General features: G+C 46.3%; 1 protein-coding gene across 1 annotated transcript; it reads left to right on the forward strand.

Moving 5' to 3' along the window:
• Positions 1-1316: 1316 nt before the first annotated feature.
• LOC142558504 (uncharacterized) lies at positions 1317-22291 on the forward strand. The gene is made up of 5 exons (XM_075670632.1): positions 1317-1424; positions 5078-5251; positions 6694-6889; positions 19319-19536; positions 21832-22291. The coding sequence occupies exons 1-5, from the start codon at positions 1336-1338 to the stop codon at positions 22289-22291; spliced, it is 1137 nt and encodes a 378-aa protein (XP_075526747.1). The 5' UTR covers positions 1317-1335.
• The last annotated feature ends 3207 nt before the right edge of the window (positions 22292-25498 follow it).

A 25498-nucleotide genomic window follows, 5' to 3' on the forward strand; every position in this document is an offset into this window, starting at 1 on the left:
GCTTGTTGGAGTGTTCGCTTTTGTTAGAATCCTCATACGCGGAGCGTTATTTTCTCAGTAACCCAAGTCGAGATACGCTTACTCGGTTTTCCCTCGATGACACACATCACTTCAATATCAGGATTTATCTCGCTTAGCCATCCAGTGGGGATTCACGAGGTGAGATTTGGTGCGTTGCGGAACCGTGAGAAAAGGTCAACCAGAAGAGGTTAAAAATTCAATGTGCGATTTTCGTCTCTATGTTATTACGAGCACAGCGCAAAACACGTCGAAATTGCGCTTTGTAAGCTTAACTTCAGCAACGCCTAATTATCGCACAGCGGCGGCTATAAGGTATTCCGACGATGGCAACGATGCATCAACGAGCGGAGAACATCACAAGACAGCATCCTCCTCCCGGAAGCAGTTCTAACTACAGAAACGACGGCATGGAGTTCGAGATCTTATTGTTCGCTGCAGGATCTCGAAGGCCATGGGAAGTACGTGTCAGCCTTCAAGAAATTGAGCAGGCTTGGATAATTTAGGCACAATTTTGAGACGTTTCTAAGAAATTGGAGATCACGTTCGTTGAAGAGAGCTGTTTACAATATCAAGGTGTTGACTGCGGAAGGCGTTTAACAAGTTTTTAATCAAAGCAGCCATCAGGGTGAGAGGTAAGAGCTAAGTGAGAGACAGCTATGAGGACTTGTCGTAACTCTGCCAGGGTCACCTAAAAAAAAACCTTTCTGTTAAAATCCCATCGCACATACGTCTGGGGCGAAACAAAGAACAGCGAGTATAAATTCTATTGCGAATGTTTAAAACCATTGTAATTTAAGTACATTTTAATTTTCACCTTATCCATATACTTTTTTCAGACCATGCCCCCCGATTGATTTCATTATAAGGATTGTACTGTGAAATTTAACCCTTTTAGAGGGGTTTATTTTTAAGAACAAGTCTAATTTCATTTGTGTGGTCGTTTAGCTATGTCCACTCCTTTCTTGTTTGATCCCTCTTAGAGGGTATCAGCCTTTAGATGAATGAAAACAAGCAAGAAAAGCGTTCCGGACGATGCTCCTTTAGTGCTACTTTCGGTTTCGCGTCACCTGCTCGGATAATGCAAAACCAATGAAAAAAATCCACATACTTCTTTTGAAAGCATCAAAGTGAAGTGTGGTTTTCAAAGTTCACAATGTTGCTTTGTATATTTCGCAGTATATTCGGACGCCATTGAATCCTAGGACCTTATTTATATTTGCTTTTTCTTCTTCTTTCTCTTCCCGCGTGCATACTGGTTTGCGCCGGCAGTGGGCATGTGCCAGTAATTGTTCAGAACAAGTACACGTAGCCATCATGAAGCCGCGAAATCAGTTGCCTCGACTCCCGAAACGAATGACTTGTCCGGCCAGCCTCTGGAGTCGTTTGCTGGTACTCTTACTGTGGTATGTCTGAAATCCTTTCCGGTATTAACCAAGATTCGTTCTTCTCAGTTCTGTTTGATTCTTATAGTCAGAGACGTTAAGGGCGGAAACTTGCGGTAATTGAAGCGGAGAGCCGCTCTGACGACTGACGATGAGCTAGAAGGAAAAGATCGAATCGCCGCTACCTGTCCTTCATCTTTCCCTTTGCGGTGATTCCCATGCACAAACGATGGGAAACAGAGTGAGATGGGATGCAAACTTGCAGACACCTAATATAGAGAAACCTAAACGTGTTTAAACCTAATCGGGAGCAGCTGACCAATTTACGCAGATTGAATCAACACTGTGGCGCTCACAGGTTGACGGGATCGTTCAGCTTGTGTCAAAACTTGGGTTACGCAGAGCCTTCCCCGTGCGTTTTTAGGATTCAATTTTCGTGGCGCTCCTGACACACTCTATCTCTGTATACTGAGTGCGGGAACGCTTCTCAATCCCTAGTGTGGTAAAACTTGGGGCATACCGACATGGCTCGTATACTTTTGACAAGGACTGTGCTTTAGAGACGTCAACATCGTCATATACCATGAAACGCTTTTTTCTTCGCTCTCTCTCTCTCTCTATCTATTAGCTGTTCACACAACGCAAAGTGGCTTTGTCGTTAGGGCATTCTGCCACTCAGCACAAGGTCACGCGTTCGATGACAGTCTACGGAGGCTGCATTTTATGCATGCGCAAGGCAGTAACTTCCGCGCACACAGGCTTCTTTCCGAATAAGTGTTGCTGGCTTTGTCGCAGCCGCGTCAGATTCCAAACGAGTGGGATTTGCGGAAGTTTGCGTTCTTCCGGCCGTTTAATTTGTGCTGCACTCCGGGGAATACTTTAATGCGTAATGTTTTCGACTGGTTTTCCTGGAAGATATTGCATTGATGAGTACAAGTTAATATCTACCTACTGCAAGCGGTGGCAATAAATTTTTATTTGAAACACCTATTTTTACGCAACAGTTTCCTGAAGTCGCAAAACTTCAAAAGAACATCAGCCATCAAGTTTACACAACTAACTCGGTCGCTATAATAAAATTGCTATTTTTAGCTCTAAATTCTCGTGTAAAGATGGGAGAAAGCTTTTTTGTTCATATTGAAAATGATCTTCAACGATCTATCTATCTATCTATCTATCTATCTATCTATCTATCTATCTATCTATCTATCTATCTATCTATCTATCTATCTATCTATCTATCTATCTATCTATCTATCTATCTATCTATCTATCTATCTATCTATCTATCTATCTATCTATCTATCTATCTATCTATCTATCTATCTATTTGTGTCCCTACTTTAGTCAAATGCCTTGCGCATTACTGTCGACGGTCTTTTTGTAATTATTTCTCTAGTAATTTTCTAGCTTTCAGTATGCCTGACAAGTCTCCCAAAGTTTTGGCAACCTATACCAATTTCAACTAGTTTTACGATTATACGAAATTTCTATAAAGTGTTACGTATAGTAAATTCAGTTTGCGAATAACGTCAACTTGTCGTTCTTAGAAAATTGATTTGGAAGCCTTGTGATTATAAAGAAAACGCCAGAGACACTTGCATCGAACAAGCTGATACCGAGAAGTTCCCATAAAGGTTAGTATGAGAAAAAAGAAAGTTGCTCAAGAAGTCGGTGTCACCTAAATAAAATATCATCCTTGTCGTTATTTGTTAAACCAAGTTTGTGACTGCGGTTGTGGTGCCTCAGAAGGTAAATCATTGTTAATAAAGCGCATCTGTATGATTCAAAATTTTCTCGAGAGTGCTATAGAAAGGCTTAAAACAGGAAAGATCTCGTTCGGTTCTTGTTTGCGCAATTTTGCGAATGTGAAAGTTGACAGGTCGACATGAGTACTTTCAGGAGTCTGAAGACGAAATTCAATTTACGAATAGTGATTGACTACTGAGGTAATGGATGGTTGATTTTGAAATTACACATTGTATGCATAAATTGTCCTAATACGCAATACACATGTACATTTCATTGAATATATAAAAAATTAACACCCAGACTTGAAAAGAATATGATAATATTAATTTTGAAAACATTAAGTGAAACGGTAAAACCAACGAAGATATGCCTATGCATAGCTCTAACGGTTTGTTGCTTTGTTCTTTAGATACCAGTTTTGGAAGTATCGCTGTTTGTTTATAACCGGAATACTTATGTACTTGGCGGAGACGTTGCATTAAACCAGTCCTATCTGCATAAAATGCTAGTGTACAGTAAGAATAAATCTGAAATATGTTATACAAGCTGCACTATAATGTAACCAGAACGCCATGGAGAGAAAATTCTGAAGTTACTTTTCAAGTTTCTCGTTCTTTCAACATCAAACAGGCGAACTGATACCCTTGCCATGTTTCAGACAATAAAGAACGAAGAGGCTTGTGTATTAATGTACATTGTTGTACTTTAAATGTAAACAACTTTACTTAACTTTGAGTGTTCAACGATTCTAGAGCTTATGATGAACACTGTAGTCGAACCTCTCAGCGCAACTGGCATAAACACATTAATGCACATTTTCAACCTCAAATTTCCGGCGAAGATAATTTTCGATGTAACCAATTCGGTTTATGTATAAATAAGAAATATAAAATTTGTGTCATATTTCCAAATAATTTCATAGGCTACAAGTACACAGCAAGCTAGCTATATGTTGGTACTTTACTTCAGTCCATATCGCCTTCCATAAACGTACTGAAAATAAAACACCTCTGAGGTACGAACATCCTTGTCTCTCAATTTGTGCGGAAAGAACAAAGATGAATTAGCTGTGTTAAAAGGAGAGAATGGTGGCAAAAGCGTAGTGCAAAAACTAATTTTCCGACCATCGCTGCTCAATCCCCAACTAGGGCCGCAGCTTCGACGCAAACCCTTCTATATAGCAGGTCTGTGCAGTCTGCTTTGTCACGTCATGCTACATAGAACAGAAATTTACACTTAAATGCCAATTCCTCATAGATAGCACAAGACCGATGCAGTTCGATCCATGATGCTGATACTACGTTTCCCGCTTACCACTGAATCTAATCGGGACGCTATTGAGTAAGCCCAACGGCGCCAACATTGCACAAGGCTTGTTGACTGCCACACTATCCTACAGGGATGCTCCCGAGTAGCGGGAGCATCCCTGTATCCTATCGTCTGGTGTGACGCTAGGGTTGATTCTGACGTCAACCCTATCGTCACACCAGCCTTGGCATTCAAAATTAAGGGCGAGGTAGCAGGACGTCATGAATCGAAGACAACAGGCCTTTTGTAATCTATGTGGGGTTGATAAGCCGCCGTGGTTTCGATGTCCACGCTCTGGTCAGGCTGGACCGGGCAATAGAAATTTCGGTCTAGGTAGCACAATATTATAAAGCAGTGTGCACAGGTATGCTATGCATGAGCCGCTGCCAAAGCCGGTCGTGACCAAAGAGTGACGCTAAAATCACCGCGGCTTTGTCGGGAGCATTCGATGCTTTCTATGGCATTCGGGCAAGATAGCTTGACCTTATGAATTGAAGTGCCCCAGCTTCGGGATATCTAGGACGCGTTATATGTCACGGCAAGAATTTGATTATTCAAACATGGGGGGGGGGGTAGTGACTGTGATGTATTCCAATCTCCTTCTTTTGTTTTAGCGTGGACCTGGCTCTCATAACCTTCCTCGTGGCTGGCGGGACAACCTACGGCCTTTTGAAGTTCTCCCGCACTGGAACCCCCAAACAGGAGCATCTTCCAAAGAGCTTCTATGACGCCGACGAACTTTCAGGGTACAACTATGATATAGTGCCAGACATACTGCACTTGGTTAGGTAAGTCAGCGAATTTGACAAGCCGAACACTTCTGGCTATGATACAGCTCTCTATACTATTCAAAGGGGGCCGGTAGTGAAATTATCGCTCCCTGTTCTGCTGAGAACCGAAGACACTTAAGGGATATCAACGTTTTTCAGCTTGGTTTAAAGTAAATCACTTTTTGCGGCCCCTACCGGACTCTCCTGACCGAGCCTGCGTGATGATGCAGCCTGTGGAATGGCTCACAGCGAGGACACCGCTCTCAGCTTTAATACCCTTGCTTATGTCCACGATGCTGGCCAAGCTTTTTTACAGAATTACATGGTGACAAAAAGCACGATACCTAAGTATTCTGAATGCAAGAAATATACACAATAAAGAGCACAATTGCTTCGATAAAGCAAACCTCTTTATGCGAATTTTCGGGGTTTATGTTTGGCACATATGCTTTAGTCGGTCTTCCGCCGAGCAAACCGCTGTTTACTGTTGCGCTGTCTCCAGGATCGGCCGGGTCAAGTATGCGCGCCCAGCCAGGATGTATTGTCGAAGCTAAGCGGGCCAATCACAAATACAGTGTAAAGCGCGGTCACGCGCGTCACATGGTTTGGGCAAAACGCTGTGCAGAGTTTTATACTTTGTTGCGTGGCATTTATTTAACCGCTTGACGAAAGCTTCACGTTCACGTGACCGATAAATATGCAGAGCATGTTGTTTTTGTCGGCTGCACTACACTGTGTACCTGACAACCATTACTCAATCTCAAGCATCTGGCAACATGCGGCGGTAGTTTGATATGTACTATTATTACTATAACTACTATGTGCTATATGTACTACTATGTACTATAGTACTACTTATTACTACTACTACTATGTACTATTACTACTATGTACTATATTTACTATTACTAATATTACTTCTATTAAGTAAACAGGACAATATCGCCAAGTTTTCGGACATTAAATGTGCATTGCAGGTCTCACATATCGCTGGAATATTTTGAGCGCATCACGGGTGGTAGAAAATTTGTCTAAATTTTTTTAATACCTCACTTGAATCGCAAAGCAGGCTGGAAACGCTGAATTGGGGAAAAATTAATTGGCACGCTTAACGGCTCCCTCGAGGAACCGACGCCGGTACTATAACCATGCTTTTCTTTGCTGCAAACATCGGAATTTATTGCTGCAGAAAGTGAAACTACGTAATGGCCGCCATGATGCGTCTTTGTTTTTGCATGTACGTTTCGGCAGTTTGCGGCTACTTTCTATAACGCGATCAAATGAATTGCGGGTGCAACTCAAATACGACTTTCTTGTTGCAAATTTGTTGCAGTTAACACTTCAACATGAATGAGACGTCAAGTATTACTCTGCGATTTTTTCTTCATGATTACCAAGCTTGTAACAGCCCTCTCGAAAGGTATTCGCTGTTAACTGCAATCATCTCGGTATCTGCGCAGGTACAATGCGGTAGAAGTGGACTTTATTGACGTGGTGGCCTTCCGCTCCATGTATCTGAACCAGCGGCCCGAAAAGATATACGTTCACTGCAGTCCTTGCGGCTTTCAAGGGAACTACACTCGCTTTCTGGAAGGCATCAACTTCACCTTCATCCCTGTTGTTTTCCCCACTGAGGTTTTTGGCATTCCCATACAGGTAAACAAAATCGCTTCAGCCAGACAGCGTGAATACCCCACCACTTATGTGTTTCCCAATATGATCACTAGAGGGAACTGTGGCGTTGCTATAGTGTCGCTACCATGGCAATGATTCATATTGGTAAATGTACCTGTCTAGTATTTGTGCTTTTGGCTTCCGACGTTCTTGCAGCGGTGTTTATCACAATTTCTTCAGTAGAATATTTAGCCTGCATTAGTTTTCAGAATACATAAGAAGTATGTTCCGCACGCATGAAGCCTTGAAAGCATTGTACTTCTAGTGCAATACTTGCCGACCGAAAATTATCAATTTGCAAAGGCGCCAAGCTACTTCAAGCTAGAAAGAAAAATACGCATTACGTGTACACTCTACAGTCTAAATAGTTGCAACCTTTAGGATGTAAATTTGCCACACAACAATAATCATCATCTGTGTTGCTTGCGTTTCCTTTCGTGAAAACGCTGTGCTCGTTACCTTCCTGTCTAAAATGCTTTTTTCGTGCTGATGACCAGCGTGTCGTTCGTCACTTGGAAGTACCGGGCTCGCAGGGCTAAAATAAGGAAATGCGGACAAGGCAGATGACGGCTATTCTTGTGTCACAAATATACACCCAAAAGGGTGCAACTGTTTTTAGAGTGTAAAAACAAAGAGAGTTCTGGGAACTCTCTTCAAGGGAGTAACTGCTTGTCCCATATTTTGCTCCCTATTCGAGTGTAGATAGACTCCCTTTCAGGTGGAGTAGAGTAACTCCTCCTGAGGGAGTTTTATCACCCCACCGCAGTGGAGTACTAGTGCACTTTCACATAGTTCCGATACCCTCTCCACATCAGTAACAGTACTCCCCAGGAGAGGTACAACGCAGCCAAGGTGGGCTTTTTTGGTGTGGTGGCATTCAACTCCATGTATTTGAACCGCGGGCCCGAAAATATATACTTTCACTGCAGTCCCTACGGCTCTGAAGAGAACTACACTCGCTTTCTTAAAGGCCTCAACTTCACCTTCTTCCCCGCAGGTTTCCCCACTGAGATTGTTAGCATTTTCATAAAGGTAAATGAATTCTCTTCAGCCAGACATCCTTATGTCCCTGCCACTTATGTGTTTCCCACAATGATTAGTAGAAAGAGCTGTGGGGGTGTTAAGTACTCTCCCACAAAGAGTGGTTCTACTCCTACAATCGGAGTACTTCTACTCCTCCAAGCCCAGTGTTCCTACTCCCCAAAACAGAGGTCTTGTACTCCTTACCGAGAGATTTTACTCCTTCAGAACAGAGTGCTAGTACTCTAATACAGTAAACTCTCGGTTGTACGAACGTCAGTTTATCGAATATTTCAGAATAACGAACTTTTTTAGAAATCCCCGGCAGTATTCTTATAGATTTTATGCAAAAATGGTTCACTTAAACAAATTTCGGAACAGTCAATATTTCAGTTTAACGAACTCGCTCAGAGGACCAAGGCTTGCACTGCACTGCCCTGCAGGCGCAACTGATGCCCGCCCTCATCAAACGGCCGCTCCAGCGGCAATGTAACGTCGCTGGCGCTACAGCGCCCCTGGGGCAAAGCGGCGGCGCGGAAAACGAACGGCAACGAGGCATGGCCTCTGAGATTGCCCGCACAAAATGAGCGAGCATGTAATCTCGGAGGCCATCAACAAAGTAACATTGCTGGCGCTTACAACGCCGCCAGAGGAGAGCGGCGATCTGTCATACCACAAACCACGTGGTGTGTGTTTTTTTTTCCGACCGGCTAGTCGTGGCAAGGCCGTCGTCGCTTTCTTTCCAGCCTCGTCGGTTCAGCGTGTGCACACAAACGACCCACGTGGTGTGTTTTTCATTGATATGTACAAATTCCATTTCGCACATTTCTTACTATGGATGCCATGTCTTATGCTCTATGAATTGCACTTCAAGCTTTTGACTATGAATGCCATGTCTTGTGTTGGTCTAGTGAATATTCAGTTTAGTGAACTTTCAGTTAAGTGAACTATTTCCTTCGCTCCCTTGAAGTTTACTCAAGTGAGAGTTCACTGTAGTGTGAAAGCTCTCGCGATGTGGAGCCATGATGATGTAAGAAGGGATTCGCAGTGCTTACATTTAGGGTACATTTGATTTCTTCATAACCAGCTCCTATACATATGCTTGCTGAATTAGATCAAGCGATTGAAGGCATCCGGCAGGGAGCGCCGATTATGTTTTAGGCGCTGGCATTTCTCACACGCCGCAACGTATTTCTGGACGGAGCGGGCAAGGCCTGGTTAAAAGAAGCTTCGGCGAATCTGGTCGAAGGTGCGGGTGACGCCAAGGTGACCTGCCGTTGTTAAATCATGAAGTTCTTGGAGAACAGCTGACCGGAGGTGCTAAGGAATGACGACGAATAGGGCAGCACTGTCGGGGCGTACATTATGGCGGTATAATACACCATGCCGGAGAACAGACGGGAAGGGACGAATCACAAAACGAAGATTCCAAGCCGGCAATGATGGCGCGCAAGGCGGCATAAAGGCGTTGCTCGTCGGCAACGTGTAGCAGCTGAGAAACGGAGAAAACGCAAGCGTCGGCATCGGGGTCAGGGTCGTAGGGTGGTTCGTCCACTGGATAGCGTGATAAACAGTCGGCGTCTTGATGTAATCGGCCAGACTTGTACATTACTGCATAGAAATATTCTTGCAGCCGCAGAGCCCAGCGACCAAGCCGGCCGGTAGGTTCCTTGAGTGAAGAAAGCCAGGAGAGCGCGTGGTGGCCGTGATTACAGAGAAGAGCGTGCCATACAATCACGGGCGGCATTTGGAAACCGCCTAGACTAGAGGTAGGTATTCACGATCTGTGATCGAATAGTTGCGCTCCGCTGCTGCGAGGAGGCGGCTAGCGTAGACGATAATACGACCTTAACCCGGCCTGTTGGCGCTGGGCTAAGATGGCTCCGATACCGTGACCACTGGCATCGGTACGTACCTCTGTAGGGGAGGGCGCGTCAAAGTGGGCCAGTTTAGGTGGCGTGGTGAGAATGTTGGTGAGCTGGGCAAACACGGCAGTTTTAGCGGAGCCTCATGTAAGCAGCACGTCCTTCTTCAGAAGATCAGTAAGCGGTCGGGCAATCGCTGAGAAGTCTTTAACGAAGCGTCGGAAGCAGCAGCAGAGCCCTACTAACCTTCGAACGTCTTTGACAAACAGATGTACATGAAAAGACGTGGCAGCACGAATTTTCTCTGTCTCGTTGAATACAGGAAGCGTGGACGAAGTGGCCCAGCACTGTAATCTGCGGACGACTGAAGTGACACTTCGATGAATTTAGTTGCAGCCCAGCCTCGCGGAAGACTTGAAGAACAGCTGATAAGCGCTCAAGGTGTGTTTCAAATGTAGGTGAAAATACGAGAACGTCATCTAGGTAGCAAAGGCATGCTGACCATTTGAACCCGTGAAGTAAAGAGTCCATCATAGGTTCGAACATTGCTGGGTCGTTGCACAGACCGAATGGCATAACTTTGAATTGATATAAGCCACCAGGGGCGACGAACGCGGTCCTTTGTTGGTCCTTTTCATCCGCATAAGTTTGCTAATAAACAGACCGAAGGTCTCTTGATGAAAAGTATTTGGCATCATGGAGACAATCTAGGGCGTCGTCAATGTGAGTCAAAGGGTAGGCGTCTTTCTTTGTATTGAGGTTTAGGTGACGATAATCTACGCTGAAACGCCCTGTGCCTCTTTCTTTTTTACATGTACCATAGAAGACGCCCAAGGGCTCGACGTCGGTTGAACAATACCTTTGGCAAGCATCTTGTTCTCTTCATCTTGAATAACGCTATGCTCTGAAGTAGAAACTCGATATGGCCGCCGATGAGTAGGAATGGCATCACCAGTATTTATGTGATGCTTAACAATTGAAGTCTGGTCTAATTGGCGATTGTTGAGGTCGAAGATGTCGTGGTAGGAACCCAAAAGGCGGCACAGAGGCGCTGCTTGTTCAGGCAATAGGTACGCAGCAATCATGGGACGAAATGTTGCGTCAGGGCAAATAGCACCCTCTGGACATAGTGAAGAACCTGAGCAGACGTCAATTTAAAACCTCGTGAGGTGATCATCACCTATAGCACGCAGAATTGCAATCGATATGCCTTGGGGTAGAATTTCCTTTGTCAGGCCAAAATTGACGACGGGGAGGCATGTCCGGTTATCAGCGACGGTGATGGCGGAGAAGGGCACAGTGATATTGCGTATTAAAAGGACATCAGATACAGGTGTGACAACGTAATCACCATCGGCCAAAGGAAAAGATGATAGCAAATCGACGAAAGTCAAGGCTTTAGGCGGCAGGCGGATGAAGATGGTCGTACTAAAGTTGTTCGGCAGTTCGGCACGAATACGCGCGGGCAGAGGAAGTTCGAGGCAAACGGTACCGGCGGAACAGTCGATCAAAACTGAATGCATCGTAAGAAAGTCCAGTCCGAGGATTAGGTCATGGGGACAATTGGTCAGCACTGTAAAAAGAGCAGGAACTTGGCGGTCGGTGATACTGATAAGGGAACCAAACAATCCAGTGGCGTCATCAATGCCACCATCGGCCATGCGTACGGCTCGAGTAGTAGGAGACGTGAGAAGCTTCCCCACTCGACGAGGGAGGTAAGAACTCATTATGGACACCTGGACTCCAGTATTTATTAACGCTGTCAAGGTGAAACCCCCCCCCCTCTACGACGTGAACATGAAGTAAGTTCTGGTTAGTTGGGAGCGTCAATCGAGCATTTCTACACGACGAAGATAATACAGCACTGCCCCCAGGAGGTTCATGGTCTAGTTTTCCGTCCGGGAGGGTCCAGCATTGGTCGGCGACGAATAGCGGCGCCACTGGGACGACAGGGACCGTTGGCGCTGCGGTGACGGCGAGCGAGCACGACGACTGTCATCGATCGATACGCCTGAGGTAGGAGGCACACGGCGAGGCGAGTATCGGCACGGGTAGGCATATGGGCGAGGAGACGGGGAAAAGAAGAGCTAGAATACGGCGGCGTCCAGGAGGTCCGGCAGTGGCGAGCGACGTGGCCAATGCGGAGGCAACGGAAGCAAATGGGCTTGTCGTCCGGAGTTCTCCACTCGGTAGGGTTGCGGTATTTGTGAGTCGAATACCGATCGCTGTGATTCGTAGCTGTCTGCACCGGTCGGGCGTCAGGTCGGGAGACGGAGCATGCAGCAGGAAAACCAATGTTGGAAAATTCTTTCCGCACAACTGCCTGAATGAGAGAGATCGCTGGGGCTGATTGGTCAATGGTGCGGTCAAGTGGGCATGGATGGAACGGCGCAGGCCTTGTAGCCTCGAGCTCGCGGTAAACAATACGAGTTACGCACTCATTTAATTGTGGGGTAGTGGTACGGTCGATGCAAGACGACATCGCAGCCACGTTAGGGAGCCGGGAGCACTGTGGAATGACGCGGGGGCTTTCGCCTAGTTCAAAGCGGCGGCATTCCTTTACAAGGACGTCGATGGGGGACACATTGTTAAAGATCAACCAGTTGAACACGTCATCCGTGATCCCCTTAAGTACGTGGCCGACTTTACAAACCACAGCCATTTTGACGTCGACTTTCCGGCAAAGAGCGAGAACCTCTTGTATGTACGGGACATACGATTCAGTAGAAGACGGAACTCCGCTAGCAAGCTCTTTTCTAGCAGCCCGCTGCCGACCGGTGGGATTTCCAAAGAAGTCGGTGAGCTTCTCTTGAAAGCATCCTTGCTAGAGATCTCGTCCTCGTGTGTTCGGAACCAGACACGAGGAGTGCCGCCCAAGTAGAATAGGACATTCGCTAGCATAATTAGCATAATGGTATAGTCCCAGCGGTTGTTTTGGCTAACGCGCTCATACAGGGGGAGCAAGTCTTCAGCGTCGACATTATATTCGCCGGAAAATGAGCCAGGATCGCGGGGATCGGTAACGGTAACGTACATTGTCGTCGGGGTTGCTGGAGTAGAAGGAGACGAGTTTGTCACCGGGAGCCATGGCGAAAAGCAGGACGGTGCGGCCGCTGTGGAGCTCCGTGGCGAGGACGGGGAACGGCACCCTCCACCAAAATATTAAGCAAACTAGGGATTGAGACTGGAAACTATTTACAAAGCATTTTTACAAGGCGTAGCTACAGCGCTGGCAAGTTCAGCCGGCAAATCGAGAGCCAGATGGCGTTCGTCGCCTTCGTCGGGGCGCCCGCGTGCATCTGCCACAAGAAACACGCAATAGGCATGTATCAATATGTAGCAGTACAGATGAACATTAAAAATAACTGCGTGGGTAGACGATGTGCTCAAAAGCACTTGAAGATATTTACCTTATATTGTTCAGGTTCCTCAAAATATTCACATCTTACTGAATGTCGTGTAGCCGGACAGTTCGGCACAAAACTGTGTTCGTTCTTGCTGTAGATTTCCCAATGTACACTTCAGTAAACGTACAATCCATTCAGCGCATTATTCTACAGCGAGATCGTGTTGTTATGCGCAAAGTTAGAACCAGCTAAAGAAATTAAGCTAAGCCTGACTTATAGCTAAGCTATATATATATATCAGAAGTTGAGGGTTGATGGCAAACATGAAATCCTGCTGCTCAACATGCACCCTGGCTAAAAAATATTGCCGCCAGCATTGCGAGAAGACAAAGACGACCGACATATCCCAACTGCGTAGCCGCCACACAGCGAGCGTCAAGCAAAGCACCGCAAGGCAACGCTCGGCCGGTGCTGACAGGCCGGCGGCTCGTGCGCGAGAATCGGACGATTGGCACGCGACAGGAGGCGACAAAGAGGAGAACGACGTTCGAAGGAACGAAGCTCGAGGGACGTTTTTGTTGTTGTTGAGTGCTCAGTCGGTTTTTGTTGACGGGCACAGGTTCGCCCAGCATAAATCAGCTTTCGTACAAACGGCTGTTGTAACTGTTGGTTACATATCTGGTGGAGGTGCGGCGTATGATTCCAAGCCCCACACACGCAAGGGAAGGTAGCCCGGATCCCCGAAGTTTAGAACCAACAGAATTAACGCCTGTTCACCAACGCACGAGTCGCCGCATACGAGGTGAGGCCCCCGAGTTTTGTCCTCTCGCCGATTCACCAAGGGCAGCGGCGGCAGCCAGCCGAGGTACTAGTGCGATGGCTACTCAAATAACCCCTTCTCACGTCGTCGTTGACTCACCCCGGACGCCAGAATCCTTCCACGGAGACACATTTGAGGATGCCGAGGACTGGCTCGAAAACTTCGAGCGTGTCGCCAGGTGTAACGGTTGGGACGAGACAAAGAAACTCCGGTATGTGTACTTCGCGCTGGAGGAATCTGCCCGCACGTGGTTTCAGAACCACGAAGCGTCGCTATCATCGTGGAACGACTTCCGACGAGAGCTGCTAGCTACATACCCGAGCACGGACCGCAGAGAGAGGGCAGAAGCCGCTCTTCAGGCGAGGAACCAGCGGAACAACGAAAGTGTGACCATGTACATTGAAGACATGACCCAGTTCTTCCGCCGAGCCGATCCAAACATGGCTGAGGACAAGAAATTGCGGCACCTAAAGCGCGGTGTGAAACAGGAACTCTTTGCCGGCCTGGTTCGTAATCCGCCCCGCTCTGTAGCCGAATTTCGATCAGAGGCAACGACGATGGAGAAGACGCTGCAGCAGCGTGCGCGGCAGTACAACAGAGATGTATGCATCGCATCATTTGACGTTGGGTCAGGAGCCCTCCCCAACAACATGGACATCCTACGCGAAATGGTGAGGTCCGTCGTAAGGGAAGAGCTGCAGAAACTGCAGCTGGCCCAAAGCCCTCCTACGGTGTCCTCACTTGCTGATGTCATACGTGAAGAAGTCCGGCAAGTAATTTGTGAGCCAGAGCCTCAGGTACGGCCCCACGCACAGCCAGAGCGTCAGCCGCGGATATCGTACGCCCAAGCTTTACGTCAGGACCTAGGACGGCCCGACTTTGGACGAACGGCCACAATACCCCAGGTACTTTCTCGCAATGTGCAGCCCATGCCAGAAGGAAGCCCACGTAAAAGCGATGTATGGCGCACTGCAGACCGGCGTCCCCTCTGCTACCACTGTGGAGAGGCTGGTCACCTATACCGGAAATGCCAGTATCGCCGAGTAGGACTGCGTGGCTTCTCTGTGAATGCACCTTGCCCTCGAAACGGTGAGCGCCCTTATGAGATTGAGGCATTTTTATCTACGCGCCAAACTGGTCGGAACACCCAGCAACATGAACCTCGATCAGCAGCGCCTATGCGTTATAGGTCGCCCAGTCCGCGTCCCGCTTCCATTTCACCGAGGCGACGCTCCCAAAGTCCGCGACGGGAAAACTAGAGCCAGCGACCTGTGGAGGCAAGGCCGCTGACGCCCGGAACACCGAAGGCCCTCCATCGCCAATCCGACAAGACGACGGCAGTGACGAAACGACGGACAAGTGCAGTGATGACACCGTTACTTCCGAGTTGCGCGTCATCATCGACGACTTCGAAGTGACTGCATTGATAGACACTGGTGCGGACTATTCAGTTATTAGCAGTGTACTCGCCAGAAAACTGAAAAAGGTATTGACCCATTGGACCGGATCTCCAATACGTACAGCGGGGGGACACTTAGTCGACCCCGTCGGAATGTGCGCAGCAAGAATCGGAATTAGAGGCTTTACATACGTCAGCACCTTTATTGTTCTCCCTGAGTGTTCCCGTGATCTGATACTGGGCATGGACTTTTTGCGAACGAATGGCGCAATTATCGACTTGCAAGAATCACGCGTGTTGTTTTCCACAGAAAATGCTGTTACCATTTCTGATACAGAAGAGCCACATATTTCCTCTCTCCGTATTGTGGATGAAGACGTGACGGTGCCGGCAATGTGCAGTATGACTGTCGTTGTAAGGAGCGACATATTTCGTGACTATGAGGGACTTGCAGACGGAAATATCGGGCTGCTACTGGAAAAGCAAATATGCGTGGCAAGAGGCCTAGTTCACCTGCGTAACGGATATGCGGACGTCCTTTTGACTAACTTTGGCAATGAGGCACAACAAGTGGCGAAGGGAACAGCCATAGCGTCTCTTCATGACTATGCACAATTTGCGGATGTGTCAACCCTCGATGCAGCATCACCAGCTTCTGCCACCTTAGACAGTGTTCTTACCTCTATCGACATTGACCGAGAGCTGTCATCACTACAACGAGATGAGATTGTGAACTTGGTCACAGAGTTTGCGGAATGCTTTTCGACTTCATCGAAAGTCCGTCGCACTCCCGTCGCAAAACACCGCATTGTGGTCGAAGAACCTGCAAGACCAGTTCGTCAACACCCGTACCGAGTAGCTCCAAAGGAAAGAGAAGCTATAAGAAGTCAAGTACAGGAAATGCTCAAGGACGATGTAATACAGCCATCCAATAGTCCATGGGCATCTCCGGTAGTCCTAGTCAAAAAGAAGGATAACACCCTACGATTTTGTGTTGACTACAGGAAACTCAACCTCGTCACGAAGCGGGATGTTTATCCACTCCCCCGCATCGACGACACCTTGGACAAACTACGCAATGCTTACTTCTTCTCTTCTCTGGATCTCAAAAGCGGATACTGGCAGATAGAAGTGGACGAGCGAGATCGCGAAAAAACGGCATTTGTGACACCGGATGGTTTATACGAGTTTAAGGTGCTTCCATTTGGTCTGTGTTCTACGCCAGCCACATTATAACGGATGATGGACACTGTTCTCTCCGGACTGAAATGGCAGTCGTGCCTCGTCTACCTTGATGATGTGGTGGTCTTCTCCACTACATTCGAGCAGCACGTGCAGCGACTGAGAGCAGTTCTGGATGCTATTCGCACGGCAGGATTGACCATAAAACCTGAAAAATGCCACTTCGGCTTTCGCGAGCTCCGCTTTCTCGGACACATTGTCAGTGCTGAAGGCGTCCGTCCCGATCCTGAGAAGGTCGCTGCAGTAGAAATGTTTCCGAAGCCAAGAGACAAAAAAGCTATTAGACGTTTCCTGGGACTGTGTGCCTACTACAGGCGTTTCGTAGAAAATTTTTCTAAAATTGCCGAACCACTCACGCGACTGACAAAAGAAGATGTCCCTTTTTCGTGGGAGAAAGAACAAGAAGACGCCTTCTCTGAACTACGACAGCGTTTGCAGAGTCCTCCTATACTTGCCCATTTTGATGAAAATGCCGAAACGGACATCCACACCGACGCGAGTAACGTTGGTCTCGGTGCCATACTTATTCAGTGGCAGAATGGAGAAGAAAAAGTCATTGCGTACGCAAGCCGTACCTTATCGAAAGCCGAGACAAACTACTCAGCTACAGAAAAGGAATGCCTGGCGGTTATATGGGCCATCAGTAAGTTCCGGCCTTACTTATATGGCAGACCGTTTCGAGCCATAAGCGACCATCACTCATTGTGCTGGCTGGCGAACCTCAAGGACCCTTCTGGAAGACTCGCTAGATGGAGTTTGCGTCTAAAGGAGTATGACATCACGGTCGTTTACAAGTCCGGTCTCAAGGACAATGATGCTGACTGCTTATCACGCGCACCCATCGAAACTACGTCACCTGAATACGAGCAAGATTTCCCATTTCTTGGGGCTGTGAACACGACGGAAATGGCTCATCATCAGCGTACTGATCCGGAATTACTCCTGCTCATCGAGTACCTCGAGGGTCGACAAGTGAAAGTGCCTCGAGTTTTCGTTCGCGGATTGTGTTCGTATGTCCTCCGGAACAACGTCATCTACAAACGAAACTTCGAGCACAGTGGTGAGACGTTTCTACTTCTCGTACCATCATCGCTGCGAGCTGAAATCTTAGAAGCTTGCCATGATGACCCTGCAGCTGGCCACTTAGGCGTTAGTAGGACTCTGGCGAGAATCCGCCAGAAATATTACTGGCCGAAGTTGATTAATTCAGTGCAGCACTATGTCAAATCGTGCCGAGATTGTCAAAGACGCAAAACACCGCCACTCAAACCAGCAGGTTTTCTGCAACCGATACAGCCACCAACAGCGCCATTTGAACAAATAGGAGTGGATTTACTTGGACCATTGCCAGTCTCAACCTCAGGAAAGCGGTGGATTGTGGTAGCAACCGATTATTTGACCCGGTATGCTGAGACCTGTTCTCTTACAAAAGGAACCGCCATCGAAGTGGCTCAGTTTTTTGTCACACACATAGTATTACGACATGGCGCACCTAAGGTACTCATAACAGACAAAGGAACAGCTTTTGTGGCCCGTTTGATGCAGTCTGTTATGGAACTAACACATACTGCTCATAGAAAAACCACGGCGTACCATCCACAAACAAACGGCCTGACTAAACGGCTCAATAGAACGCTCGCTGACATGATCTCAGTGTACGTGGACGTCGAGCATCGGACATGGGACACTATTGTACGATATGCCACCTTTGCGTATAATACTGCAGTACAAGCAACGACACATTTCACGCCATTTGAACTTGTTTACGGTCGGACAGTAACAACGACACTGGACGCGATGTTACCTGTAGACAACAGCACCGAAGACGACCCTGACGTTAGCGAATACATAGAAAGGGCAGAAGAAGCACGGCAGTTGGCAAGGCACCGTATCATACAACAGCAACACGTGGACGCAAACCGGTACAACCTAGGGCGAAGAGAGGTACAGTACAACCCCGGAGACAAAGTGTGGGTATGGACGCCTATACGTACACCCGGTCTTTCGGAGAAGTTACTGCGCCGTTACTTTGGCCCCTACAAAGTACTTCGCCGGTTAAGTCCCTTAAACTACGAGGTAACTCCTGACGGCCAAGTCTGCTCCACACGACGCAGGACTCGCCCAGAGGTCGTACATGTAGTACGAATGAAGCCATACTATGAAAGACATTGATTAACAGAAGTTGCATATACGATCAAGCCTAGCACCGGCCATCCTCTGACCACTGTCCTTCCAAAGCAGTTGGCCTCTCTAGGCCTTGCCTACGCATCGGGACGATGCTTCTTCGGAGGGGGCTAATGCCGCCAGCATTGCGAGAAGACAAAGACGACCGACATATCCCAACTGCGTCGCCGCCACACCGCGAGCGTCAAGCAAAGCACCGCAAGGCAACGCTCGGCCGGTGCTGACAGGCCGGCGGCTCGTGCGCGAGAATCGGACGATTGGCACGCGACAGGAGGCGACAAAGAGGACAACGACGTTCGAAGGAGCGAAGCTCGAGGGACGTTTTTGTTGTTGTTGAGTGCTCAGTCGGTTTTTGTTGACGGGCACAGGTTCGCCCAGCATAAATCAGCTTTCGTACAAACGGCTGTTGTAACTGTTGGTTACAATATTACTAACTTACTACTTCATTCATAAACTTACTCTTATGAATGTGACACAGTGTTGTGCGGAAATCGAGGGTGGATTCCTTGCTCTGCACCTGCATTTCTCACGCAGGTATCTCACCACGCTACAGACGTGCTCCGTCTGAGAGCCCTGATGCGCTACGGAGGATACTACTTCGACAAAGACGTGTTCGTGATTCAGTCACTGCGACGCTTCCTACGATACGAGGCAACCCTTAGCTTTGCGGACGGTGTCTTTATGGGAAACATGGTGATGTTCTTTCACAAGAATTCGCGCTTCCTTCGTCTCTACCTAGACACCTACCGCCGGTAAGTCGGGCGTACAATTTTACTACTTTACTGCTACTGATACTACTTTCTCCCCTGAGAAGCGGGTCCGATGGTTCGGGGCGAATATAGTTTCCCTGGTATAGGAGACTACAGCCAACATAACTGACTCTGGAGGAAGGACAAGAAAAGGCTACCGCACAGCGCTGATGCGAGGATGGGGAAACCACTAGCACGCCGCCACGATACAGCAATTTGTTGTTTGCCGGTTCGCCAGACGAATGCCCAACATAAGTGCGAACATAGCAATGAAAACCACACGCAACAGGATTGTATATTAAGGTGGAGCAATGAAGGCTCCTGGTATTTAAGAAGGTTGTCTTCTAAGGCCCAGTGCAGGTGAAGTTGAGTTCTCAGTGTGAATCAAAAGCAGGCATGGACGACGAGAGGCGATTCAGAGAAGATCCAATGCACAAAAGCTTAGGCAGTCAAAAAGTTAGCTAGTTTAGGGGTCCACACACTTACCCTCACACACACACATAATTAAATAAAGAAGAAGAAAAATACTGGGTGTTTCTAGGAAAGAAATACGGGATGAAGTGCACATAAAATCTGTTGCAAACGTCAAGTGCAGATGCTTGTTTTTGCAATAAAATGCAAGTGGTTGGAGCATTTTATAAGTTTATTTCCGCATATCTGTGTATAATCGCGCTTGCCGCAATGCTAATTCCATCAAGGCGACGCTCTTACGAGTGTAATATTCTTGGCCAGTTATTTATCTAAAGATGGTTTTTCATTTCAATTATTCTACTATCTTCTCGTAGGGACCATGGGCAGGAGTTGCGAATATGTAAGACTACAAATACTTGGTCGCAAGAAATGCATGTCGCGGCAAATAACATAAAAAATGGTTGTGCTTAATAATTTATTTTGCAGCAATAACTTGACAGCAACCAAAGAAAATGGAGATTTGCATGTCACTTTAGCATACGCTAATCGGGATGGAGACAGAAGCCGTGGCGATCACGAGATATTTGAGAAGTTAATTGACATATTCAGTCGAATGCGTTGTCACTTCATATCACTTGTTTGCTCCCTACAAAGGTCGTTGTTACGAGTGCCTTAATTAACTCTACCCTAATTGAAAGTGCCTTAATCGCCTTTGCCTTAACACCAACGGTCGTGGTTTCCACTATTAGTTCCCTCGAGGATCTAGATGCCTATAGCCTAACCACTATCATTCGCGCTTCCCGGGAAGATTTCCGGGTATGTGAACAAGCTGATAATTTTTCCCTAATACTCCATTTGTACTTTTAACAAAGAAGGTTGAAGACTGGGCTTGTTGGTATAGCATATTAGAGACTCAACTGCGCAACATTTGGACGACACACACAGAAGAGAAATTTGCGAACATTTTGCGATGCCAAAAATGATCACATCACAAAGCTGGCTTGGCATTGGTGGATGGCCGTGTTTGTAAAATCTTTTTGTTTTGTCGTAACCCTGCCCCCCCTCCCTCCGAGCATCGGCCAGTATTTATTCCATTGACAAGAAAATAAAGCGATAGTTGCAAGTAGCGCTCTGTGGTGTGTGTTTCTCTTCTGTGTGTGTCGTCCAAATGTTGCGCAATCGAGCCTCTGATACGCTTATGGTTATAATACATTTGGTACTCAATGCGGTTTGAAAGAGTACTATTCGCGCAGCCTTATTGATTGGTTGAATAACTGTTTCAATAGTGATGCCACTGTTTTGCCAACTACTAACAATGGCAATGGGGAATACTGTGTCGGGAGTGCAAGGCGCAATGCAAGGAGACGCATGTACAACTGGTTTTATAGCCAGAATTTCCTCGCTGCAGCCAGCAGAGGCTCATGGGCCATGTTAGAGTCGTCAAGGCCGCCCAGTGGTCCTATCCACTTCTCGTATGCGTTCCTGACGGAATTACTTTTTTCACAGCGCATCGTCTGCTCGACATTCCCACGTCACGTGTTCAATGTTATGTTGTACTGGTTAGATGAAGTTGAGGCAGGTGTGCAGGCCGCTGTAGGTGGCGCCATGTGCGTAGTCGTGAGTGTAACACACTGCTGCCTTGCCTCGGCTCGAAGCCTTCCGTATGTTTGCCACTTATCTACCCCCTTTTGCCTGAGGACAAAGCTAGATTGCAGACAGAAAAGAAGCACTTGCCCTCCGTTAGGTAAACCAGGAGGAAGTGCGCGGCAGTTCCAAATTCCAGAGTATCTTAACTACATTCAATATCTCTTTAATGAAGTTGTTGCGAAGCACCTAGAGATGCGGGGGCACCTTGTCACTTCAACGGCTCTACTTTTCACTGCGCAGGTTGAATGACTCGCGTTGGTATTACAACGCGGGTGAGCTGCCCACCAAAGTTCTACTCGAACCGCATCCGCATCTCGTCCATCGAATACACTATGGCCTGGAAACCGGAATGGACATGCTAGGCGCCCTGTACGAGCCACACGCCTACCCGTATTGGCGGAACGCTTTTGCCATACACCTTCTGTCGCGTTTCCGCGGGGAGTCGCCATACGATGCATTGCACGCCGCTCCGTTTAACGAAACTAACATCCGAGACGTCGACAATGCCTTTGGAGAGATGGCGCGCTCGGTTCTGTTCGGCACCTCCGCCTTCGTGCCCCCGGATGCGCCCATTCTGAGCCTCGCCGAGCTCGCGGCCAGAAAGGACCGGGGCGAGGACCTGACCAGCGTGCGCCCAGGAAATGAGCGGCCATTTTTTTACCCTATGATAAACGTGACCAAGTTTAAACGCCACCACTGACGTGTGGGCTGATGTGCTGTGTGTGTGATGTGTGTGATATGTGCTGATGCTAAATAACTTTTGCTACTTACCTTGAAGATGTGTGACGTCGATGTTCCTATCGTTACATTTGCAGTGGCTCCGAGGGAAAGTTCTGCTGGATTGTTACCTGTAATGTGTAGAGCACCTATACAAGCGAGATTAATGAAGTACAGGGACAACTTTCAACAAGTTAGGGCTTTTTCCGCGGGCTTCTGGAAAATGAAAAACGAAAAAGATCCTGACATCTGAAAACGAAAATAAATACACGAGACTCACCAGCTGTACCATTTAGGCCTACTTCTGGTTAGATATACTCTATGTTGAGCTCTGTCTAATTTACTTTCTGGTACTTAGGGGATCGTCATATTTTACCTATACATTTTCTGAAGTTGATCGTTTTTGGTAGTCCTGACTTTTCGAGTAGAAGTGTGAAATGATTTAAATAAAACTGAATGTGTTTCCCTAGAGAAATTCCTGACATACTACCCAAGGAGGCTAGGTTGTAGGTCGAAATTAAAGTTAAAAGTGCAGTATGATAAAAAAATATTTCAAATCATTAAGATAAAAAGAAATGCTGAGCAGTTTGAAAGGCTAAGCGAGATGCACGAATTGGCAACTTGTACTTTTATTGTAGCGCAGCTGCGTAACGCCTAAATGGAAGTTTTTGAATGTTACCTTTATCTTTCTAGAATAATATAGATACTGAATTTTATTTTATCAAGAGTAAACCAGGAGTCTACGTGTAGTTTGCTTTATCAAGCCTGACATAATAAGTAATTACCGTTCAAAAAAATTTCAAGGCGTGTTTTTTTTTCCTGATGAAGACACCTGACAAATACAGTGTACGCACTATGAGCGCTAAATATGAAGCCAACTGAGAAACGTCAAGATTGAGTGCAGAAAACATTGTTATGTCGTTCTGTGCCGTGTTACAGAAACCGCCGATTGAAGGATCACTTGAGAAGAAATCAGCGAAATACTAAACTAAAAGGTCATTTGCAGGCGCCTTAGTGCTTGACGCTTCCAATTTTCATCGTCTCTCATCGAAATTACAACCACTGATTCATGGATGCTTGTAGTGAATAGTTGAACACTTTTAAACAGTCAACCAAGGGTGAGTCGCGACGTAAACAGAATCAATTATTGAAGATAACTAAAGACTAACGAAGGAAGCACATCTTTGCTGCCATATTCGATCGTACAGCATTCGGCCACACGTCTCTGTGATTAGGAAAACCGGAGCTCTAATCCCCTGCAACATTTTGTTGTTTTCAGAAACGTTGACGTACCAATTCGTCATCGAAGATGTCCCCGTCCTCATAATTCATTTGGGTCTTGACCTGACAAATGCAAAAGGAAAATTGATTTATTTAGCACTTGAGAGGCTGCTGTACCAACTAAAGCCACAAAATGTTAAACTTGTGCGCTCTAAGCGTATGGTTTACACGTAATTACGACTCTCAAATTTCCGTCGCATCTTTCCTATATGCGTTCACCAGATGCAGAACACAGTGAAAATCTTCACCGTGTATCTAAAAAATGGACTATTTCCACCGCCTCGGTCTTTATGTTAACAGCGGGAGGTGTTCGTTTTTCTTCACCTAACCACGATGACAGCGCATAGAATGAAATACTTTGGAAACCACGCGGGATCTCATGGACCATTGTCCTCAATTCTCCTCAATTCAAGTCTTTAATACATTCGCCTGCATGCCGCGTGTTCTACGTTTGTCCTATCCATTACTCTTGTCCTTCTTTTCTGCACCTTATATTAATCCCATAGCGCCAGAAAGAAACCATATATATATATATATATATATATATATATATATATATATATATATATATATATATATATATATATATATATATATATATATGTACATACATAGAGTTATTGTACAAGGCAATTTTCGTATTTACAGAATTGTCATTTTTATTCGAAAATTGTTGAAAGCTCCAAAAAATACTTGAATGCCCAGTGCATAACTCTTTATCACAATTACGAAATCTGACGCAGACAAAAACTGTCATATTGTACACACTCTCATAAGCACCTATGATTTGTAAGCAGGGAATTTTCAGTACCCTCTGAGAATTGCAAACATATTAAGTAAGGTGTACCTTTCTTGATTAAATGGATCCGCTTAAACTTTCGTAATTACGATAGCTGGTTCTGTTATTGAGCAAGTTTATTGGTAAACTGCACTCTAGTTTTTGTTTTAGGTTGTAGATTTTCATGAGCTTTGGCGCAACCTTTCAATATATGAGCAATAATATTGCTTTTGACTAGGGATATGTTTTCTGCTTTTGTTTCACCGAAGTGCAGTAAAATTTATCGACATCGTTTCAAGCTTTCGCCATTTTATAACATTCATACGTTTCCTTTGGATAATAAAATCAGCGTTGGTTCAGCAGTAATTCCTCGTAGCATCGCCTCTTTTGAGAATCTTAGAAATTACACATTGTTGAAACGATATAATACAGACAAACCACACACATGATACATCCACTTGAAGCTCTTACTTATTTGTTGTCTGAAATTTTATGTGTAGTTGCGAAGGGTATTCCGGTGAAAATATTCTCTATTGCTGAAATTGTTGCGCTTGCGCTACAGTAAGAACATGCCGCATTTTCCTGTGTATAATTCGCACATTTGTATAAGACGCACTACGTGCCCAAAGCAGCCATGTTTACGAAAAAGTTCACGTTTAAGAGACACCGTTGTATAAGACGTACATTTTATAATGTAGTACGCACCTTGCAACGAGGTACTACGGGGTCCGCATGTACATCTCTTCGTCGCGGAATGCCGAACTTACCCCAAGCTAAAGTCGTATGCATAGTCCATTATTTACTGCGCAGTGACAGAATGACATGGTACACAAACGAAATGAAAACACTGGCTAATACACAAACAGGCCACACAACGTTAATAGGAGTCAACAAGAATTACCCTGGTTTTCATTCAGTAGCTCAGTCATTAGTTATCAAAGAGAGTTATTTTGGCCCTCTGCATGCTGCACACAATGTGCCCACCACTTACACGCAAAGCTGAAACATAAGTAACTCGACACAGAACATCTTGTGCCTCTTTGACGCGAGTATAGCGTTCAGCTCGCATCCTAAAGACGGAATATAAGAAAAGTTACAGTGACGTTATCCTTCGCGAACGCCGGTGACGAG

Source organism: Dermacentor variabilis, chromosome 9 (genome assembly GCF_050947875.1).
Source record: "Dermacentor variabilis isolate Ectoservices chromosome 9, ASM5094787v1, whole genome shotgun sequence".
Classification (NCBI taxonomy): Eukaryota; Metazoa; Arthropoda; class Arachnida; order Ixodida; family Ixodidae; genus Dermacentor; species Dermacentor variabilis.

Coding starts and splice junctions, on each gene's coding strand:
- LOC142558504 (XM_075670632.1), top strand. CDS start 1,336: ATGAAGCCGCGAAATCAGTTGCCTCGACTCCCGAAACGAATGACTTGT. Junction 6,890..19,318: donor TTTTTGGCATTCCCATACAG/GTAAACAAAATC, acceptor TTTCTCACGCAG/GTATCTCACCACGCTACAGA. Junction 19,537..21,831: donor TACCTAGACACCTACCGCCG/GTAAGTCGGGCG, acceptor TTCACTGCGCAG/GTTGAATGACTCGCGTTGGT.